The following is a 19,862-nucleotide window of genomic DNA, read 5'->3' as shown; positions in this document are numbered from 1 at the left end:
TTTTTTTTCTTTCAGTTTTTCTACAATTACCTAAAAAGCTGGTTTCTGATCTAGGTAAAAATTCATTATTAAATCACAATTTTAATTGAAAATAATTTATAAATACATTCTTAAAACAACAAAGGCAGAGGAAAAAGTCAATCTTATTGACTTAAAAAAAATCAGAGTTAAGGTTCTTTGTAGGGTCTGTCCAATAACAGCATGTTGGGCCACTTTCGAAGTCTACATAGTTAAACTTCTCAGAACTTGTTGGACATTCATTCTTTAAAAGACCTCAAGAATAGAAATGACTGCCAAAAATGCCCATTCAGTTAAAATTACTATGCCTGAGTATTCAAAAACAGTAAAGTCCTACTAGTGGACTGAGTAGCTCTTTGAGTTCTACCCGAAAGCCAAGGTGACACATAGGTGGTGTTAGGGGTGAAATGCAAAATCTGTCATGATCAATTAGCTACATCTCTTTTGAGCACAGAGGAGAGATTATTGGTATACCTAGTACTGGACATTCCTGCACTGGCTCTAACTTAGGGTACTGCCCTATTTATTTCTGTAAATCCAATAACTAGTACAGTTTCTAGTCTGCAGCAAGCAATCAACTTGCTTAGTGTATAGTTTTGTGTATAAATTCCCATAAAAGGGATTCCAGAGGGATCTTTAGAACTATAGATGAGTGAACTGTTTCCATGGCAACTTGGTAAAACCAATGAAAGGTATTAACTATTAATCACTTGGACAAAATATGTCTTAGAGAAAAGATGGTTTGTGATGACCAAGTTAGTTGACTAATCTGTATCTTTTGAAGGGAGTAAATCTGTAACTGTTAAGATTGTTTAAGATGACCTAGCCTAGCCCCATCATAATGGTGGATGAATATTGAATAACAATAAAGTCATTAAATATTGCTAATTCCTTCTGAATAATAAAATGCCAAATTACCAAGGGAAAACTGCACAAAATCTCAAGAGGGTGTAAAAGGCCCAGGAGTTACTTGGGCAAGTAATGATTTTACAGAAAAGTAACCTGACTATACTTATCCACAATAATAGGTGTTGAATTACCAGTCATAGTGTGACCACAGGATTCACATCAACACCAATGGCTATCTGTCGACAACCTAATGTGCCAGAGTGGACAAAACCTGGCATTAAATTGGACTAATAAAAATGAAACCTATAAAACTGTGGCATATATGGAAATTATGCACATGGATGTTTCAACCAGCATATAACAAAATTAATAACTTAAGGATTAAGAGAATCAAAGATTCAATACAACAGTCTCAAACCAGAAATGATAGGCTAAAAGGGAACCAGTGGGGTCAGGTGAGCTGAGATTTGCTCACTAAAACTCAGACAGTGAAACTACAGTGGAATCTTTGAAACTTAAAAGAGTAATTTATAGAATTTATGTTTTGTGTATTTTTAAGTAGCTATTTCTCAAAATGACATATTCTTTTAAATTACTTTCTTTAGATTATATAGCTAGTAAACATTCAAACCACCAAATTATCATATATTTGTAGTTTTCAAAGAACCAAGTATACAAGTCTAAATCTACACTAAACATAATTTTCTCTTTATGCAGAGTCTTTGGAGTATTTACGAGAAATTATGTGATATCCTAGTCAGAAAGTATGAAGGTAAGGATATGCCAAAGGATATTCCACAAATTGCCCTTTTAAATAGAGATATAAACTTCTTTATTTGTTATTGTGTCTCACAGGGTAAAAGATCATGCAAGAAGACAAAAGCAAAAACTTACATTCTAACAATAAAAATCCTGGTTATCAGTATTTATGAACAAACAAATTAGTTAAGACTTAACTGTTCAGGTACATCAGAACCACAATTAAAGGAAGTCATAGATCTTTAAATCACCAAAACCTTTTAAAAGAAATTGAGAAGTCAACTACTTCACCCCCCCCCCCCAAACTTTTTGGTGCCACAATCAGCAACACAAAAGCAGAGTGGAAGAAACACAGGTGATTCACTACTGGAACACAGTTCTTATAGCGTAGAGAGGTAAATCTAATACATCTCGACAGCAGACAGAGTTAAAGCATGGAGTTTTAAAATAAATGCACTGACAAGAATACCAATGATGACCAGCACTGAGAGCTTTTGGGGAGGCAGCAACATAGAGGGGGACAGTGAGGGATTATTTTGTTCCTTTTTGTACTCTTAGAATTTTGAACTACATGGATGAATTATTACTCAAAATAGAAGTTAAATTTTTAAATTAAAAATAAATAATACTTATCTTAAACTAGATTGAGTTATTTAAAAATTTGAACAACATACAAATCAGGACTCAATATTTTCAGTTTTAATATAGTATCTCCATTTTATGACATGCATGATTGTTCCATAAAAAAAAGAAATCACAAATATCTCTTGAGTTTACTGAATGCCAAAGATAATCCCTTGATACCTCAATATTTTAAAGAGAAATTAACAGAGGGTTTTTTCCTAAGTTGGAGACAGTAAACATATCAATGAGACAAGTTGTACAAAGTATATTTTACTTATAATCATGCTCTAGAAATGTAAGTATATATGAATCCATGACATGTATATACAAGATAAAACAGACAGAGTAAGTTAAGGTTTATCTTAATCAAACATCCTGAGGTTGTACTTTCATAATATTTGAAATCAGAGAAAGAAATTGGAGCTTGAGATATTACTAAAAAGTTCTTAATAAACTTTACAGCATATGTTTTCTTCTAACAGGATAGTGAAAAGGAACTAAATTATCGAACACCTATGTGGCTTAGTGCTAGCTAAATGCTTTCATATGCTGTCACATTCAAGTTTTACAATCCCGTGAGGTACGTATTATTCCTGTTTTACAAGTGAGAAAACCGAGGCTTCAGAGAGGCCACACATTTAAAGAACTGGTGGAGTACAAGATTCAAACCCACATCTGTCTGAGATCAAAGTCCATGCATTTCTCTTCTGAAAATATGAAGCTAAAAAGGAAAGAAGTGTTACAAACTTCTTGGGTGAGCACTAGTTCCCAAATTATGTGAGAGACGAGAGAGTGATCTTGTGTGTGGCATATGCAGGGATGGCAAAAGTAGGTTTACAGTTGTGAAAAAGTGAGTTTATTCTTATATTATTACTATATATTAGTGATTTTATTATGCATTTGTATTATAACTGTAAACCGCCTTTGGTCCACCCTGTATTTGACAGGAATTTCAATTGGAGAATGGCCTGATTTATCGTATGTGCCTTAGAAGACAATACGGCGGCAGTGTACACAATGAACTTGGAGGAAAGAACAGACACAGGGAGACCGAGCAGAAGCTATTTCCAGTTACCCACTGGCAGAGACCTTTTGTCTTATTTCAGCTTTTCCCTCCTTTTTTTAGCTGCCATCACCACAGGAAACATCAAAGTGTTACAATATACTCCTAAACAACATGTTTTTCCCCCCATATCATTTTTCCTCTAAAGACAGCTCAGTTAATTCATTCAGTGAGTTGGTCCAATGATTTTATAGTCAAAATTAACCACATTTCCTTTATCAATATTCAATCTTTAAACAAATATCTGGTTAAAAGAATACTCCATTAAAAAATATTCTGGTTATTTATGTTGCATCATAACTTAATGTAGTAACATTTGAATAAAACCTAAATTTTAAATCCTTATTTATGGTATCAGTCAACAAATGTGTTAGGTACACAAGTGAACAAAACATTCTCCTAGTGATATGTGAGCTTGTCCTTTTTGAAAGGTCAACATAACACAGAAAAGTTATCAATGAACCAGCAAAAGGGACATTTCTCAGTCAAATGAACACAAAACCTTTCACCTAAAAACAAAGGGACCTTAAAATAATGGTAGGTAAAAGGAAACCACAAAAATCTAGTACAACAAGAATCTGAGGGTCTGAATTCTCCTAAAGCCCCATAAAACTCTAGAGGACAGTCTAGACATGACTGTCTAGAGGACAGTCATTAAACATGAAAAAGTCAACAAGATTCTAAAAAGTGACTTCCTATAAGAATGGGTCCCGATTTCCATGATGGTGGGAAAGACCTGCCAGGTCCCCTGGACCACTCCTCTGGAGCAGGGACCAGCTTGAGAAGGAAACAGGCGAGGAGGCTGCTGGCACCAGAGGAGAGAAGAGCCGGGTCAGCAGAATTGTAGCCAACTCCACAGTTGAATCGCATTTCCTACATTAACTCCAATAATACTTCAGAACTGTTTAAGTCAGACATTGCTGTTCACATCAACACAGGATAAAAGCAAATCAGGATTTGACATAACAATACCTACTACAAAAGGTATCATACCAAATACATTTTGGTGATAGGTATTTGAAATAAGAACAAGCATTCTTACCTTTCACAGAACCACCCTGGGCATGCTGAGGAGTGGAGAGTCTAATACCATTCATTCTACTATTCAATCTGTTGTCAGTTTTCTTAATTTTCTCCCTAAATCAAAAGTATACAAGTTGCCAACATTTTTTATAAGGTTCTGCAGAGAACACATTAAGTACAGTAGTATTACTAAAATTCCCCTCAAAAAATATTTATAATGAAAAAAAAATTTAGTAAGGTATAATCTAAAAGCAGGATTTAGCGTACAGTTCTGAGAGCTTTGCCCCTCCAAACTGAACATAATACCTGGCAACACCTTCATTTTTATTGCTTGCATATATTGATTATTTTGAACAAAAAAAATTAAGCCCAGAAATAAAAATATAAAGTAAACTAATGGCGAAATACTATGTATACTACATAAACTAAACATGCCCATAATCAAATGCTATACGTTGCCCTTTCTTACCAACTTCTATTACTGGAGACACTGAATTGAACCTACTTTTCTATCTGTGGCTTTCCTTTCTTCTTATTTATTGAAGATAAGCTTCGCTTTTCAGTGGAATGCTGTGGAGAGAATAAAAAGAAATTAAACACTAAGCTAACCCTCAGTTCTGCAGGTATCCTCTTATTCTGACGTCAGCATTAAAATGGCACAGTCCCACTTGTATATTCTAATAAATTGATTTTCAACCTATTTTTGAAGTTACCTACCAGAACCACTAAAATTTTTATATTCCCTGACAAGTATTTATTATTATTAATCATGAGAAAAATATCTATTTAGTATTTTGCTTTTAAAGTGGACCTGTATTCTTCCTTCTGACCACATAAAACAATCAAGTAATTGGTACTTGCTATAGGTTTACTAGTGTTTTCTTAAAGTTCAGGTTGAGAAAACTGCAACACATGACTTTGTCAACTGTAACAAGAAAAGGTGCACAGGTACCGAAGTGGAGGTAGACAAGTATAAACGATGTACTCTGAAAATGGGCCATTAAATAAGTATGGCTAAGATAACATACAACTTCTCAAAATATGCTTTAATACTTAAGCTCATAAAAACACACTCCAGTAAAGGTTAAAGTTTGGATCTGAGTGTTGTCCAGAAATAAAAATCAGGTTAACAAATCTATGCTCTAGAAAGTGGTTCTCTCTATGGCTGCACCAGCAACCACTCCCCCTGCATCTGTGGTGCCAAATTACCTGAACACATTTGAGAGCACTGTGCTTTCCAATGCCACCAATCCCTAAGGAAGCAGGGATGTCCTAATTACACTCAAGAGGGCCAGTAAACTGGCCCAACTACTCATGAGGGAAGGTCAGTTTCAAAATTCACATCACCAGTAGCAATCTAATGACAGAAATGTGAATAATTCTTTCAAAAGCAAAAAACTGACATAACAATTTAATGTATCCCTAGTTAGAATTAACGTTTTAGGCATCATATTAAAATGTACTAATTTTTTGAACAATAAAAGTAATCTAAAACTTTTTCAGGTCTCAGAACAGCTTAGATCATATAAACCAACTAAATTTAAAGTCTAACAAACATTCCTTCAGCCCTTACCAGATATACTACCTGACATAATAATGCTTATAGAACTCGGCTCTTACCAAATAGCAATGCTTTAACAATATGGCAGGAAGACAAAGCAAAGGTCCCAAATACCTGGTCAGCTAAGGCCACACAGTGCTCAGGGTGCTGAATGGTGGTGCAGCTTTGGTTCCTCCAGTTCACAATGCCATTCTGTTCAGAATACTGCACACAGAGCCCATCCAATGGAGAACAACTTGTACCAATGGTGCTATTAAAAGGCAAGTTTATACAAGTATGAAAATCTGTCCTCAATCATCTAATCTACTGTATCATATAATGAAGAAGCTACAGTAACCCTTTCTTTAGTATATATAGAATACACTAAAGGAAAAACGTATATATACTATGAGAATAAACCACTATACAGCCATCTTATCTGTTTAATAATTAATCTCTGTCTCTAAGGAAACTGATAACAGATGCACATTCTGTCTTTAGACTATGCAATGGTCATCTTGCACCACTTATAGTCAGAGTGTAACCCCAATCTTGAGAGAACCACTAAGCACTGTGGATGTCTAAGGCATATGAAGGGACAAACAATGTAACTGAAAAAGAAACAGACTATAGAACCAGACGCAAACAGAATCCTGAGAATGAAGTTACTGTGTGTGGATGTGTAAATAATAGTGCTCAACAAGATGGAGGGTTTTGGAAGAATAGTGAAAAATACAAAAAAGATCCAAATTTAAATTCTAGAACTATAAAATGAAATAAAGTTAAATATGCAATGGATAGAAACAAATGAAAAAAAAATCAGTGAATAGTAAATAAGGTCAGAAGAAAGTAGACTGGAACACTGAGAGAAAAAAAATACAGAAAATGCAAAAAAAAAGTTCAAGAGATGTGGAACATGGTGAGAAGTCTAACATAAGTACTCCGAATCTTAAAAAAGGGAACAAGAGCCCAGCCAGGCATGGCTTAGCGGCTGAGCGTCGACCTAGGATCCAGGCGATCGGGGTTTGATTCCCGGTCAGGGAACATGCCCGGGTTGCGGGCTCGATCAATGACTCTCTCATCATTGATGTTTCTCTCTCTCTCTCTCCCTCTCCTTTCCTCTCTCTGAAATCAATAAAGATATATTTTTTTAAAAAAGAGGGAACAAGAGAATAGGGAAGAAGTAATATCTGACGAGATTAACAGCTTGGACTTCTCTAAAACCAAAAGGTATCAAGCTTCAGACTGAAGAAGCAGCATTCATTCAAAGAAAGCTACAGACATATTGTAGGAAAACTGCTGAAAACCAGACAATGAGAAAATCTTAAAAAGAAGTAAAAGTTTGAAAAGCACATTAACTTCCAAAGAGCAATACAAGATTAAACAATGGATGTCAGCTATCTTAAGTTTGAGTTCCCCCTAAAAGCAGAATCTGGAATGTCATAGTTGATTTGGGAGGTGACCCCAGGAAACAGGAGCAAGGAATGGGGAGAATGAAATAGGAGAGAAGACTAAACCAATGTGAGGGTCCATTACTGAGGGTGCTTCAATAAGCAACAGTGGCTCAAACCAGCTGCGACCTCCTCAAGTGATCTACCCAAAGGACAGGAAGCTTGAGGACTGACCCCCTCACCACAAGGCAAACTAACTTGCACTTCTAGACTATGCTTGTTGAGGGCCAAGTAGGCCCATACAATCAGCAAAGGCCCTGAGGCAGAAGGTGAAACTCTTGTGGCATGGGCTTCCCGTGGAAGAGTTGTAATGTGAGGAGAGTCAGAAATCACATAAATGACTTTATGTGATCTGCAGGAGAAATCAGAGCTGAGCTGAGAAGATATGATGCAAGGGATCAAAGGCATTAGACTGGAAGACAGTAAAACTAAAGGCATACCTTGGAAATACTGTGGGCTCGATTCCAGACCACAGCCATAAAGAGTATCACACAAATTTTTTGATTTCCCAGTGCATATCAAAGTTATGTTTATACTGTACTGTAGTCTATTAAGTGTGCAATAGCATTATGTCTAGAAACACAATGAACATCCCTTAATTCAAAAATAGTTTATTGCTAAAAAATGCTAACCACAATCTGAGCCTTCTGCAGGCTGTAATCTTTATGCAGATGAAGGGTCTTACCTTCAATTTGTAAAAGACAGAGTATCTGTGAAGTGCAATAAAACAAGGTATGCCCATATAGTTTCAAAGCACTAACAGAAATAATTGCGAACCTAGAATCTTATACCCAGGAAAAATGTCCTCTAAAAATGAGGGCAAAATAAATATTTTTTACAGATAAAAACAAAGTAATTTCATCACTGGCAGATATGACTACAGAAGTACTTGAGGGTTCTTCAGTTAGATGGAAAACAATCATAGATGGATACCCCGAAAAACACAGGAAGGAATGAAAAACAATGGAATGGTCAATGCTAAATTAATAAAAAAAGGTTTCACGAGGTTTAAAATATAGACAGAATTAAAATGCATGACTGCTACAGTTTGTAAGTTGTGAGGAGATACGTGAGGTAACTGAAGATCCTCACATGGTAAGTGGCACAAGGACAATTAATATCACTATTTATTTATTTTTAAATATATCTTTATTGATTTCAGAGAGAGGAAAGGGGAGGGAGAGAGAGAGATAGAAACATCAATGATGAGAGAGTCATTGATCAAGCCCGCAACCCGGGCATGTGCCCTGACCGGGAATCGAACCCCGATCGCCCGGATCCTAGGTCGACACTCAACTGCTGAGCCACGCCCGGCCGGGCAATATCACACTTTAATAGGTCAAAGATGTACAATATAATTTCCAGGGTAACGACTAGAATAACAAAAAACAACGTATAACTATCAAGGCTAATAAAAAAGAATAAAAAATCACCCAAAAGCAGGGAGAGAAAACAAAACACAGAAAATGTACAATAAACAACAAGCAAATAGTAAAATGGTAGAATATTAGCCAACTCTTTATCAGTAATTAAAGTATATGAGACACTGATTTAAAATACACACACATCTCTCCTTTTACGAATTAGATACCTACTTCACAGTGGGACTCTTCCCGGTGTGTTTCTTATGGATTATGGTGTGCTGTAACTCTAGAGTGGAGGAAAAACAATTTGTTATGCCAAATGCTTCTGCAAAAATCCAACAGGATCATGCAACTAATTGGAGTGACTATAACAGTTTTGACAGACCTTATAGAGCGCTTTTCACAGAAAATTCCTTAAAGAATCAATTTTTCAAAAGACAAAATAAATGACAATCTCCTTAAATATACTCTCAAATGTGTTCACCTAATAGTAAATCAATTCTGTCCAAAACTACGAGAGTTTACTATGACCATGCCACTGCAAAACTACAATACTCAATTTCAGGCTATTTTTTAAAACCATTAAAAAAATGAAGTGTCTCAAATATGAAAAATACATATTTATTAGTATAACAAACACTCATGTGCCCACCTCCCAGATATCTCTATGTCTCTTCTTATTAAGAAACAAAATATTACAGAAGCAACAGAAGGCCCTCTTCCGTTCCATTCAACTCCCTCTCTCTACCAAGATAAACTAGTGGAAATATTCCAGTGCCTGTTTTTATTTTAACTACCCGTAAATGTATTCACAAACACATAGAGTGGTATTGCATTTTTGAATATACTGTAATTATTTTATATGCCATCTAGTAGGAATATGAGTATGTCACAATTTACTTATACCTTTATTAACATTTAAAGCATTTGGGTTAATATCCGTGTATTTGCTATTGGTACCTTGAGAACCTCAGTCCCTGTCCCCTGACACATGGAAAACTATTTTCATAGAAGCAGAATTGCCCAGCAGTAGCATAAAATTAATTACCTCCAACTTCACTACACGGTGTAAAATTTCTGTCCAAAATAGTTGACAATTAATATTCCCATCAGCAGATGAGAATTCCCATGACTTCATATCCTTGATGTCAGACAAAAAATGTTTTGCCAATCCAAAGAGTGTGAAATGGTATCTCGTTTTTATTTTTATAGTTTATTTAAATAATTTCTTTTTATTGAATTTATTGGGGTGACATTGGTTAATAAAGTTATATAGGTTTCAGGTGTACAATTCTGTATCATCTGTATATGTATTCCCCACACATCGTTTTTAATTTGCATTTTCCAGACTACTCATGAGGTTGAACATTGTTTAATGGCTTTCAAGTTTTTTCTTCTATGAATTGCCTATCTTTTGCAAATACTGCCAATCAGATTGATTTTCTCATTCATTTTTAGAAGACTCTTTCTATAGTCTGGACAGTCTTTATCTGTAAATATTCTGCAAATGTCTTCTAATCCTCTGATTTCTTGTCACATGTTAATTTCTAATTTAGATTAGAAAGATCTCCACTATGGTCATGCTTTGCCTTTTCAAAAAAGCCTTTTTGTCCCAGATTATGAAAGTTTAAAATTTTAAGTTTTATATTTTACATATTACATTAAGTTTATATGTTACATTTAATTTATCATTCACTTGTAATTTCTGTGCATGATATAAATAAGGAGCTATATATATTTTTTTTATTGGAAAGCCAGCCGCCATTTATTGGATAGTCTGTTCTTTCCCCACTTATTTGTAATGCCACCTGTCACATTCCAAGTTCCCATATGTTCTGTTTCTCGGCTCCTTAATCTGCTCTAATGGTCTGTTTGCCTATCCTTGTTCCAATACCAGGCAGAAGAACTTATCCCAGTGAATGGACATTTACCTTCTTCTTGACTTGAAGCTTCTGAGCTGTCTTCTTTCAAGTGTTCTAATGTCTTGGAAGTCTTCAGAGAGGGTTGTAAGTTATCTGTAGGAAGTATGCAATGCCATTAACTTTTTAGGAAAATTATAATAGAGAGATAAAGAAAACAAATACAATGTCAGTTTTTCTCCCAAGGAAGATTAGAATGGAGAGTTAGTAGCAGAGAACATTTCTACTAAACAGGGCCTTTAATAAGCAAGATGACATAGCACAAAACATGGGACTGGGAATGGGGACCCTAATTTGTGGAGTCAGGTCTCCCCATAAAAACCACAGGACTGGAGCAAGTTGCTTCACATCTGCCTGCACCCCCTTCACACCCCAACCCCGCCTCCTCAAGTGCTTCTCAAATATCTGTAGTGTTGTAAGGCTTTTTAAAATGTCTAATTTGTTGTGGGCTGTTCCTTTTATAAAATACAAAAATAACGTTGTGCAATATCAAACTGCTACAAAAGACTCAGTGTCTATTCTCAGTTTCGTTCTTCTACTGCAGACCAGTGACAAGTCATTTCTGGATCAGCACCGACCCACAGAACACACTGTGATAGCACTGGGTTACTTCTCCATGTAAATACAGAAAATCCAGTGGGATTCCAGCGTTCAACATTTGAAGTCATTTATAAGTTTAACATTTGTTTAATCAGTTGGTAGGATATGGAATGTTGCTCTCTATCCCACAGGGGAAGAAAGGTAAGAGCTGTTATTTATCAGAAGAGCGAGTGCAAATGAACTCTGACAACATGTTCTTTGGTGAAACAGCTTGGACATCCTGACTGGATTGTCCATAATTTCAAACATGTATTTTAATATATTATTTTCACAACAACTTGGTATCTTAAAACAAAATCTACCAGCTTCTTTTGCAGTCATTGCCCACATCATTCAAATACTGCCAAGCTCTCAAGATGAGTTTTCTGTCATTTATGTATGTACTACTCACTTGGATGAGTTTTCCTCGGCAGCCTATTAAAATCTGAATTAAAAGTTTAACTTTGTGCTCCAATGCCTGTCAGGTGTGATTTACAAGTAATCAAAAAATACTTAAATTTGGTTTAAGCAGAAAGCACTGACTGTTAAATCTATAAAGCTCTATAATGACCAGGATTCTCTTTTTAAAAAGCTACTGCTGCCCTAGCCAGTTTGGCTCAGTAGTTAGAGCATCGGACCCCGGACTGAAGGGTCCCAGGTTCAAATCTGGCCAGGGGCACGTACCTCGGCTACAGGCTTGATCCCCAGCCCCTGTGGGAGGCAACCAATTGTGTCTCTCTCAAATCGATGTTTTTCTCTCCCTTCCACTCTCTTTGAAAAGCAATGGTAAAAATATCCTCAGGTGAGGATTACAAATAAATTAAAATTAAAAAGCTATTACCACTATTCAAATGTAAATTTAGCCACAGAGTTGTTAATCCTGTCTTAGTCTATTAGTCATGAAGAGTCATTAATTCTAATTGCTACTTATCTGTTTAAAATATTTAAGGCATATATGTACACACACACAAATGACTTGAAAACTTTCAAAGTTAACCTATATGTTATGATATTCAATCATGTTTTTTTTTTTACCTTTCTTTCCCACATATTGAGAAAATATGTATTTTCTTTCCCCTTTATAGGAAAACATGACTTTTTTGAAAGAAAGAAGGTTTAAAAAAGAAAACCAACTTAGCCACTTGTGATAGTGGCTATGCTTAAAATTAGCAGAAATTTTAGCCCGGCCGGGCGTGGCTCAGCGGTTGAGCGTCGACCTAGGATCCAGGCGATCGGGGTTCCAGATCAGGGCACATGCCCGGGTTGCGGGCTGCAGCCGATCAATGACTCTCTCATCATTGATGTTTCTATCTCTCTCTCTCCCTCGCCCTTCCTCTCTCTGAAATCAATAAAGATATATTTAAAAAAAAAAAAAAAAAATTAGCAGAAATTCTAAAGCACACATCATTGTTACTGGCAAATATTTTGTTAAAAAGGCAGCTGAGCCCTGGCCAGATGGCTCAGTTGGTTGGAGCATCGTCTCGTACACCAAAAGATCATGGGTTTGATTCTCTCAAAGAACATACCTAAGTTGTGGGTTCAAGTATGGGAAGCAAACAATGAATGTTTCTCACATAAATATTTCTCTCCCCCTTCCTCTCCCTCTAAAAAAAAAAATCAATAAAAACATATCTTCAGGTGAAGATTAAAAATAAAGGCACCTGAGATAGATTTGTATAAAACTAAACACAAGGCAGGCTGTGATGAATGCTGAAGCAAAAGGCAAAATCAAACTACAGGAACGTGAAAAAAAATTAGAAAATCTTCATGAGGTGATATGTCAGTTGGGTCTTAAAACAGATGTGATTTTAACAGTCTGTGACAAAAGGGAGCATATTAAGTTTGGGTGCAGAATGAGCCAAGACACCGGGACAGGAAATGGCAGGGGTACTGAGCTGGAACAGGGAGATGAGGAGGGGGCCAAGGAGGCTCCCGCAGGACGGAGTCTCATACCACGCTCGGAAGGGCTTGAGTAGGGGATTAACAAATTGATCCCTGAGATAATTCTGGGAGAGGTGAAAGTACAATGAGAAATCAGAATAGGACAGAAGGGCCAGGCTTTGTATATAGTCTCTTCATGGAAAGAAAAAAAAAAGGCCTCACGAACAATGAGCTTGGCGAGGAGAGGGTAAAGGCAGCGCCCGTCGTCCAGTGCGGCCTGGCCTTTAAAATGGCTGCATAAAGGGAAAAAGACAAGAACCAGGCCGCGGCATGCAGCCTGGAAGCTGAGAGTTCACTATGGGACACGGCACACAGGAGGAAGGGGGCTGTAGGAGTCTGTTAGGCACCACGCACCCAGCACTGCGGCTCCTTTACAGCCCAGAAGCGAGGTCTGTCAGGGAACCTGGCGATCCTGTACGTGCAGGCATTTGAGAGACTTGGTCCTTGCCTTGGAATCGGTCTGTTTTGTGACATTAGCTTTTACACAGTATTTTCTTTAAAACTGCAGTGTAAAATTCACTTAAAATTACATGTTTTCTTTGTTCCTTGTTTTTTGTAAATCCTCACCCGAGGATATTTTTCCATTGATTTTTAGAGAAAGTGGGAGGGAGAGCGAGAGAGAGCAAGAAACAGTAATGTGAGAGAGAGAGAGAGAGACACTGACTGGTTGCCTCCCGCTTACCCTGACCAGGGCTGGGGATCGAACCCGCAACCCAGGTACGTGCCCTTAACTGGGAATAGAACCCGAGACCCCTCGGTGTGCAGGCTGACGCTCTATCCACAGAGCCACACGTCACATTTCTACAGAGGAACAAGGTGCTTACTGAGGGTGTGTCGAGGCTCTGATGACATGGACCGAAAAAAACTGTGTACTTTCTGACTCTGGAGAAAAGCTTGTGATGAAGTTGAAAATAGCTGCCTGCACATAAAAAGAAAAGAGATCTGTTAATTCATGCAATATAAATACACAAGAGTCTCAGTTTAGACTGTAACACAAACTTAAGTGGCAGTTTAATTTGGATATAAAAAAAAATTGTTTTTCTAAGGAAAATAATATTTTCTAATGTATTTCCCATAGCCGGAACTAATAAAAGTTAACAAAACTTACTTGCAAAAATCTAATAAACAGGCTTTTAGTTTTGTATAATCTAATGGTAAGGTTTCAATTCTGGCAAAAAATGTATACTACTTCAGCCTTTTGCTCAAGTGGTCCAGTCTTTCTGCTCAGAAAAAGAAGTACACTTCTTCATAGGTATGACCTTTCATCATTTGGCGTGTCATAAAGAAACCTTCCTACACTCTAGACACAGGAGATGGAAGTCTGGGACGCTAAGAGTCCTGGAAACTATGGAGCATAGTGGTCAGGTCAGTTACAAGTATTACCACATTCTAAGGCATGACTAAGCGATGATTCATTTTAATGTGTATCACACCATGACTGTAAGCTGTTATCTCTGAAAACCAGCTTTCCTCATATTTTATTATTATAATTAAAAGCTTCCAACTGGAGGTCTTCCCTACAAAAGGGGCCCTACAAAAAGGGACACAGCTACAGCACGGTCTAATGGAGTGTCTACTCATGACTCTGAACACCAGCTGAACCACTGAACAGCTGAACCACCCCCAACAGGCCTTTCAGCTTCAATTTCCTCACAGGGGATACTACCAATTCTTCAAGGTTACCACTCAGAAAGTATAGGTAAATTATACTGTAACCCTGCTGCTCAACACACAAATCCCCTTCCATGACTTTTGAACACTTTAAATGCTCATTTAAAATTTTAACTCTTAATTCCTCCCCAAGATTTCTGACCTTTCATTCAGATTAATTATAAAATCATTAAATACCACACCAAGATATGGCCCTTACAGGCCAAAGTTGCCTTATACATAAAGCAAAATTGCTTCTTGGTACTCAAAATGTGGAGGTAAATAAATATTCCATAGGAAGACAAAGAGGGGGAAATGAACAGATAGAAGAAAAATTGAGATATGAAGAGGCACATCTAAACTTCCAGGTCTGAACACATAACCTAAAACTGGGGATAAAATCCAAAGGCAACGGTAGAACCTATTCTCCAGTTACGAACCAGCTGGTCCAAAGGACAAGCAGGCACACCTTTGATTCAAAGCTTAAGTCACAAAAGAAGGCCAGATCCAACCTGCAACTCCACATGTCAACTGCAAGTCCACTACAAGAACCGTGACTGAGATGAAGGACCAGGCTTAAAATCAGTGTAGAGATTGAAGTCAAGGGTCATTAACTCCTAACCACAGCACGGCGATCCCACCTGCATGAAAAAGTCTAAATGGCCACAAACTCCTTCATGCAGTGACGAAGAGAAGAGGACCACACTTCGCCGTCACAAATCATCCAACCCCAAGTGTACATTTCAGGGCCACGTTCTCATTTCCCTAATTTATAGTGTACTTGGGACTGAATGCAGTGTGTCCTGTATCAACCATCTCTACTTCACTTATAGACTCATTTCCTATTTCTCACTTGCACTGTACCCCCTCATACACCAAATACACCAAAAAATTGCTGTATTTCTTAAGCAACAAATGATGATACTAATCTAAAATTCACAAACTGAGAACTAAGTGTCCTAATATCCTATTTAACGGTGTTGAAACCACAGGATACCCAAACAATTGAATTCAAAAAATGATTCCAAAGAGTTTTTTAAAAAGGAAGTATTAAAAAAAATTTTTTAACATAATTTTTGAGGAAAAAAGGCTTTTCCAAGCAGAACACAAAACCCTGAAATCATAAAATACTGACAAATCCATCTATAATATGTACATAAAATTTTCAACTATCTGCATAGTCGAGAAATGACAAACAGGATTTTTTCTTTAATATAACAAATAATTCTTACAAATTAGTAAGACAAATAAAAATGTGGAAAGACCTGAAAAAGCCCATTCACAGGGAAGTGCAAGTGGCCACTCAAATGCAGATTAAAATGAGATGTCTTTTTTTTTTCAGACTGGCAAAGATGAGAAATTGAGAGTATTTTACGTCTGCTGAGGTGTAGACATACAAATACAAGGCTTACAATTGGACATACAAATAAATGCTAGGGTATAAAGTGTTGCTATCTCCTTAAAAGTAATTTGGAAATATTGCCTATTAAAAAATGCATAACTTTTGCCCTAGCCGGTTTTGCTCAGTGGTTAGAGCATCAGCCCACAGACTGAAGGGTCTCGAGTTTGATTACGGCCAAGGGCACGTATCTCGGTTGCAGGCTTGGTTCCTGGTTGGGGCGCATGCAGGAGGCAACTAATCAATGTGTCTCTTTCACGTCAATGTTTCTCTCTCTCTCTCTCTCTCTCCCCCCCCCCCCCCCCCCACTCTCTCTGAAAAGCAATGGAAAAAATATCCTTGGGTAAGGATTAAAAAAAAAAAGCATAACTTTTGACCAAACAATTCTAGAAATTCCTCTTACAGATACATGTATTAAATGTTTACAGAACATTAATGTAGACATTCACTATAATATTGTTTGTAGTAGCCTAATATTTAGGACCCAAAATGGCTGTAAAATATACTGATTAAGTATGGAACACCTAAAAATGGAATATTGTGAAGCAAAAAAAACCTAGGCGGCAATCTTTTTACATGTGCTGACCTATTACTATGTCCAATATAGGGTGGGCAAAAGCAGGTTAACAGTTGTGAGTGCATGAAACAGTTTATTATTGTATTATTATTTATTAATTATTGCATTATTTTCCATATCAACCATAAACCTACCTTTGCCCCACCCTATATATTTAATGAAAAGAGTAAGTGCCAGAAAAGTGTATAGGATAATGCAATTTGTACAGTAAAGGAAATACACACAAATGCATAAATTCAAGGATGTATGCATGCACAGAAAATTTCTGAAAAGCGGTATGAGATTTTAATGAAAGCTACTTCTAGTGACTAGATTTGGAGAAAGAGAAATTAGAGGCTTCTCACATTACACTTTCCTTTGCATTCTTCACAAATATCTTGAATAAACACTTTTATAGTAAATAGGCTAGCTTAACACACACCCCGCCCCCATGATCTACGCCATGGAGACCCCTAACAGCTATGAGTCAGACACAGACCTCTTAACTGTGGTCTTGGCCAAGAGCCAAATTTCTGAAAATGGCTCCTTATGGAAATATTTTCTCCTTCTGGAAACCTCAAACTTACAGAAAAGTTGCAAATACAGTAAAAAGGATTTTTTTTTTCTGAACCATAAGTAGCTCATCTCTGATGTCCCCACACCTGGTAAGACACTAGTATCTCCAATAAAGACACTGTCCTAGAATCAATATCAGGACATGACCACTGATAAATTACGAGCTCCTGAGACTCCATTTCAGTTTTGCCACTTGACCCTAAAGTCCGTTTGTTCCACACAGAACCACTTTGGACCCTGTGCTGTACCCAGCAGCCTGGCTGGCTCCTCAGCCCTCTGTGACTCTTGTGGGTTTAAGAGGACAGCCCACGTATTCTGTCAGGTTTGTCTGATGTTCCTTAGGGATTAGATTTCCCCAGCAGGCGTATCATGGGCCTGAGGCTATGTTCCTTCCCTGCAGCCTATGGTGGTGAGCGATGTGATTGACCCTCACTCATCAAGTTCACTTTACTGGATTAAAGTGGCTGGCGTCTGTTAGGCCTCTCCACTCTGAAGTTACTCTTCCTCCCTTTATTAGAAAAAGCATTACTTTGTGGGAAAGGACTTTGATATTATAAATATCCTATTCCTCAAATTTTTAATCTGTTAACTTATTTATTTCAAGTGCACTCATGATTTCCTGTTTTCTTCAGTGTTATTATTTATTTGGATGTCCGATTTGCCCACTAGGAGCCCCTTCCAGCTGGCTTGTGTGTCCTTCTGGCCCAGCCACATCATTCTTCGAGCACTCCCTTGCTTCCTGGCCCAACAGGCTCATCTTGTACTTCTCCTGCTCCAGCCCTGCAATCAGCTTTTCCTCATGGAGCCCTAGTTCCATTTAGTAGAGAAGGGGGCTACAAGTCTACCAGGTAAGCCCACTGCTACTGGGGTGTGGCTGCTTCCAGACTTTTTCAATGAACAGAGCCGGGGAACACATGTGAACATATTTCTGTACTTACATACACCGAAAGTCATGAGCTTGCACTAGTACCTTCAATTCTGGAACATCACACTTGAGGGTTCATTCTGGTTTTCTCCTGTCCATACTATTACTCCCTTCTCCAACAGAGAGAAACCTGGTTCTATTAAAATATTTACTAATTGGGCCAATTCCTCTGTAGGAATCTACCTTCCACTGTCACTGCTACTCCCTTCCAACCTCTGCACAGCTACCCTCCTGACCCCATGTGGGCTCCAACATCCTGCTGGAACCACCCCAAGTTTATGCCCTCGGAAACACAGTGCCCCTCCCACCTCTATCTTCTCTTCCTCTCTCTCTCCCAGCACACAGGATGTTTTGGAAGTTAACCCTAGACAGGGTTTGTGCCCCACTAGCAGCATATGTAACATTCGCCTCACCTACACCGTCTTTTCCAATAATGCTTCAACTTCACAAGAGCAAGACCTGACCTTATATTCCAGTGAACCTCAACTGCCACTGCTGCTGTGCCTGAACAGCCACTGTGCCCGAAACACCATCGCTGTGCCTGAACCACCACCATGCCTGAACCACCTCTGCACAGAAGAGCATTGTTCAGAAGTGTTGTGTCCTTTCGCTTTCTCACTCATTGGCCTAATCATACTTGACAATTTAAAGCAAAACAAAACAACACAAAAACATCTCCAAAGCTGAGCTCTTGGACAAGGGCCTCTTTCAATAAATATTTTCTGGGGAAAAGTGCTCTGGACAGCCGTTGACGCTGTGACGCTGGGCGAGTGTCCGGTGAACCGTTACCTTAGAATGGGCTCTAGATCAGGATGTCGCCGTTCCTCCCGCTTCAGTGACCCTTGATTCAAGGCTCTCAGAATGGTCTTGTCAAAAGTCTCTGAAGACAGTTCCTTGGGAAGCTGGAAAAGAAAAAAGAGCATGGCCAGGGTTTAGTTTCTCACTTGCTGGTAAACATGCATGTTACAAACCCGGCACAGAGGCAGATAAATAGCTCCTGCTCAGGAACCACTTCAAAGCAGCTCCTTTCTAAATCTTCACATGCAGGGCCCATGCTGAAGCAGCACAGGTTCCTCCACTAGGAAATACGCCATCTGCCTTCCGGACACACCTCAGGGCATCCCAGGGAGCAGGTCACTTGGCAGCACTCAACACGCTGCTGGGACACACCTGCATATACCTCACACTCGTACTCCCACATGCACACTAAGCAACACCCACACCGAGGTTCTCAGTTAAAAGGAATGTGTGCACAGCACAGTCACTATTATTTTTATCCTATTACGTCTCCTTTTACACTGAATCTCAGGCAATGTCAGGCTACCAGTGCTAGATGCCAAATGAAGAACTGGATGTGGAAAATGGGGTGAAAATTCTTAATCTAACTTACATTTAAAAAACAACACTAACTGAAGGTTTAGTTACCTCTGCCTCAATGTGGTGGAGATGCCCTCGGAGCAATGTACAAGAAACCACACAAAAAACAATCACTTGGCCAGGAAGGTTTTTAAATTAAAAACAAAATTTGAAGTCATTCTATTTAGTAACTAATTTCCTTTTATAAATTCTTAATAAAAAATTCTATATAAAACTGACTTTCCAAGTCTTTCAAGAATTCAACATTTT

The 19,862-nt window shown here is 37.9% G+C and overlaps 1 protein-coding gene across 2 annotated transcripts in view; it reads right to left on the bottom strand.

The window, feature by feature from the left end:
- Positions 1-19,862, bottom strand: part of ZCCHC2 (zinc finger CCHC-type containing 2) — a 50,689-nt gene that overhangs the window by 8,932 nt on the left and 21,895 nt on the right. For both annotated transcript variants that reach the window (XM_016223529.2, XM_016223530.2), the window contains exons 5-11: positions 19,026-19,138; positions 13,955-14,049; positions 10,623-10,706; positions 8,923-8,977; positions 6,012-6,147; positions 4,842-4,906; positions 4,356-4,450 (exon numbers count right to left, since the gene is read on the bottom strand). In XM_016223529.2, the coding sequence (XP_016079015.2) occupies positions 4,356-4,450; positions 4,842-4,906; positions 6,012-6,147; positions 8,923-8,977; positions 10,623-10,706; positions 13,955-14,049; positions 19,026-19,138 (643 nt within the window). The remainder of the gene's footprint in view (positions 1-4,355; positions 4,451-4,841; positions 4,907-6,011; positions 6,148-8,922; positions 8,978-10,622; positions 10,707-13,954; positions 14,050-19,025; positions 19,139-19,862) is intronic.

Source organism: Miniopterus natalensis, chromosome 7 (assembly GCF_054644295.1).
Source record: "Miniopterus natalensis isolate mMinNat1 chromosome 7, mMinNat1.hap1, whole genome shotgun sequence".
Classification (NCBI taxonomy): Eukaryota; Metazoa; Chordata; class Mammalia; order Chiroptera; family Miniopteridae; genus Miniopterus; species Miniopterus natalensis.
This window is presented reverse-complemented; position numbering and strand designations above follow the sequence as displayed.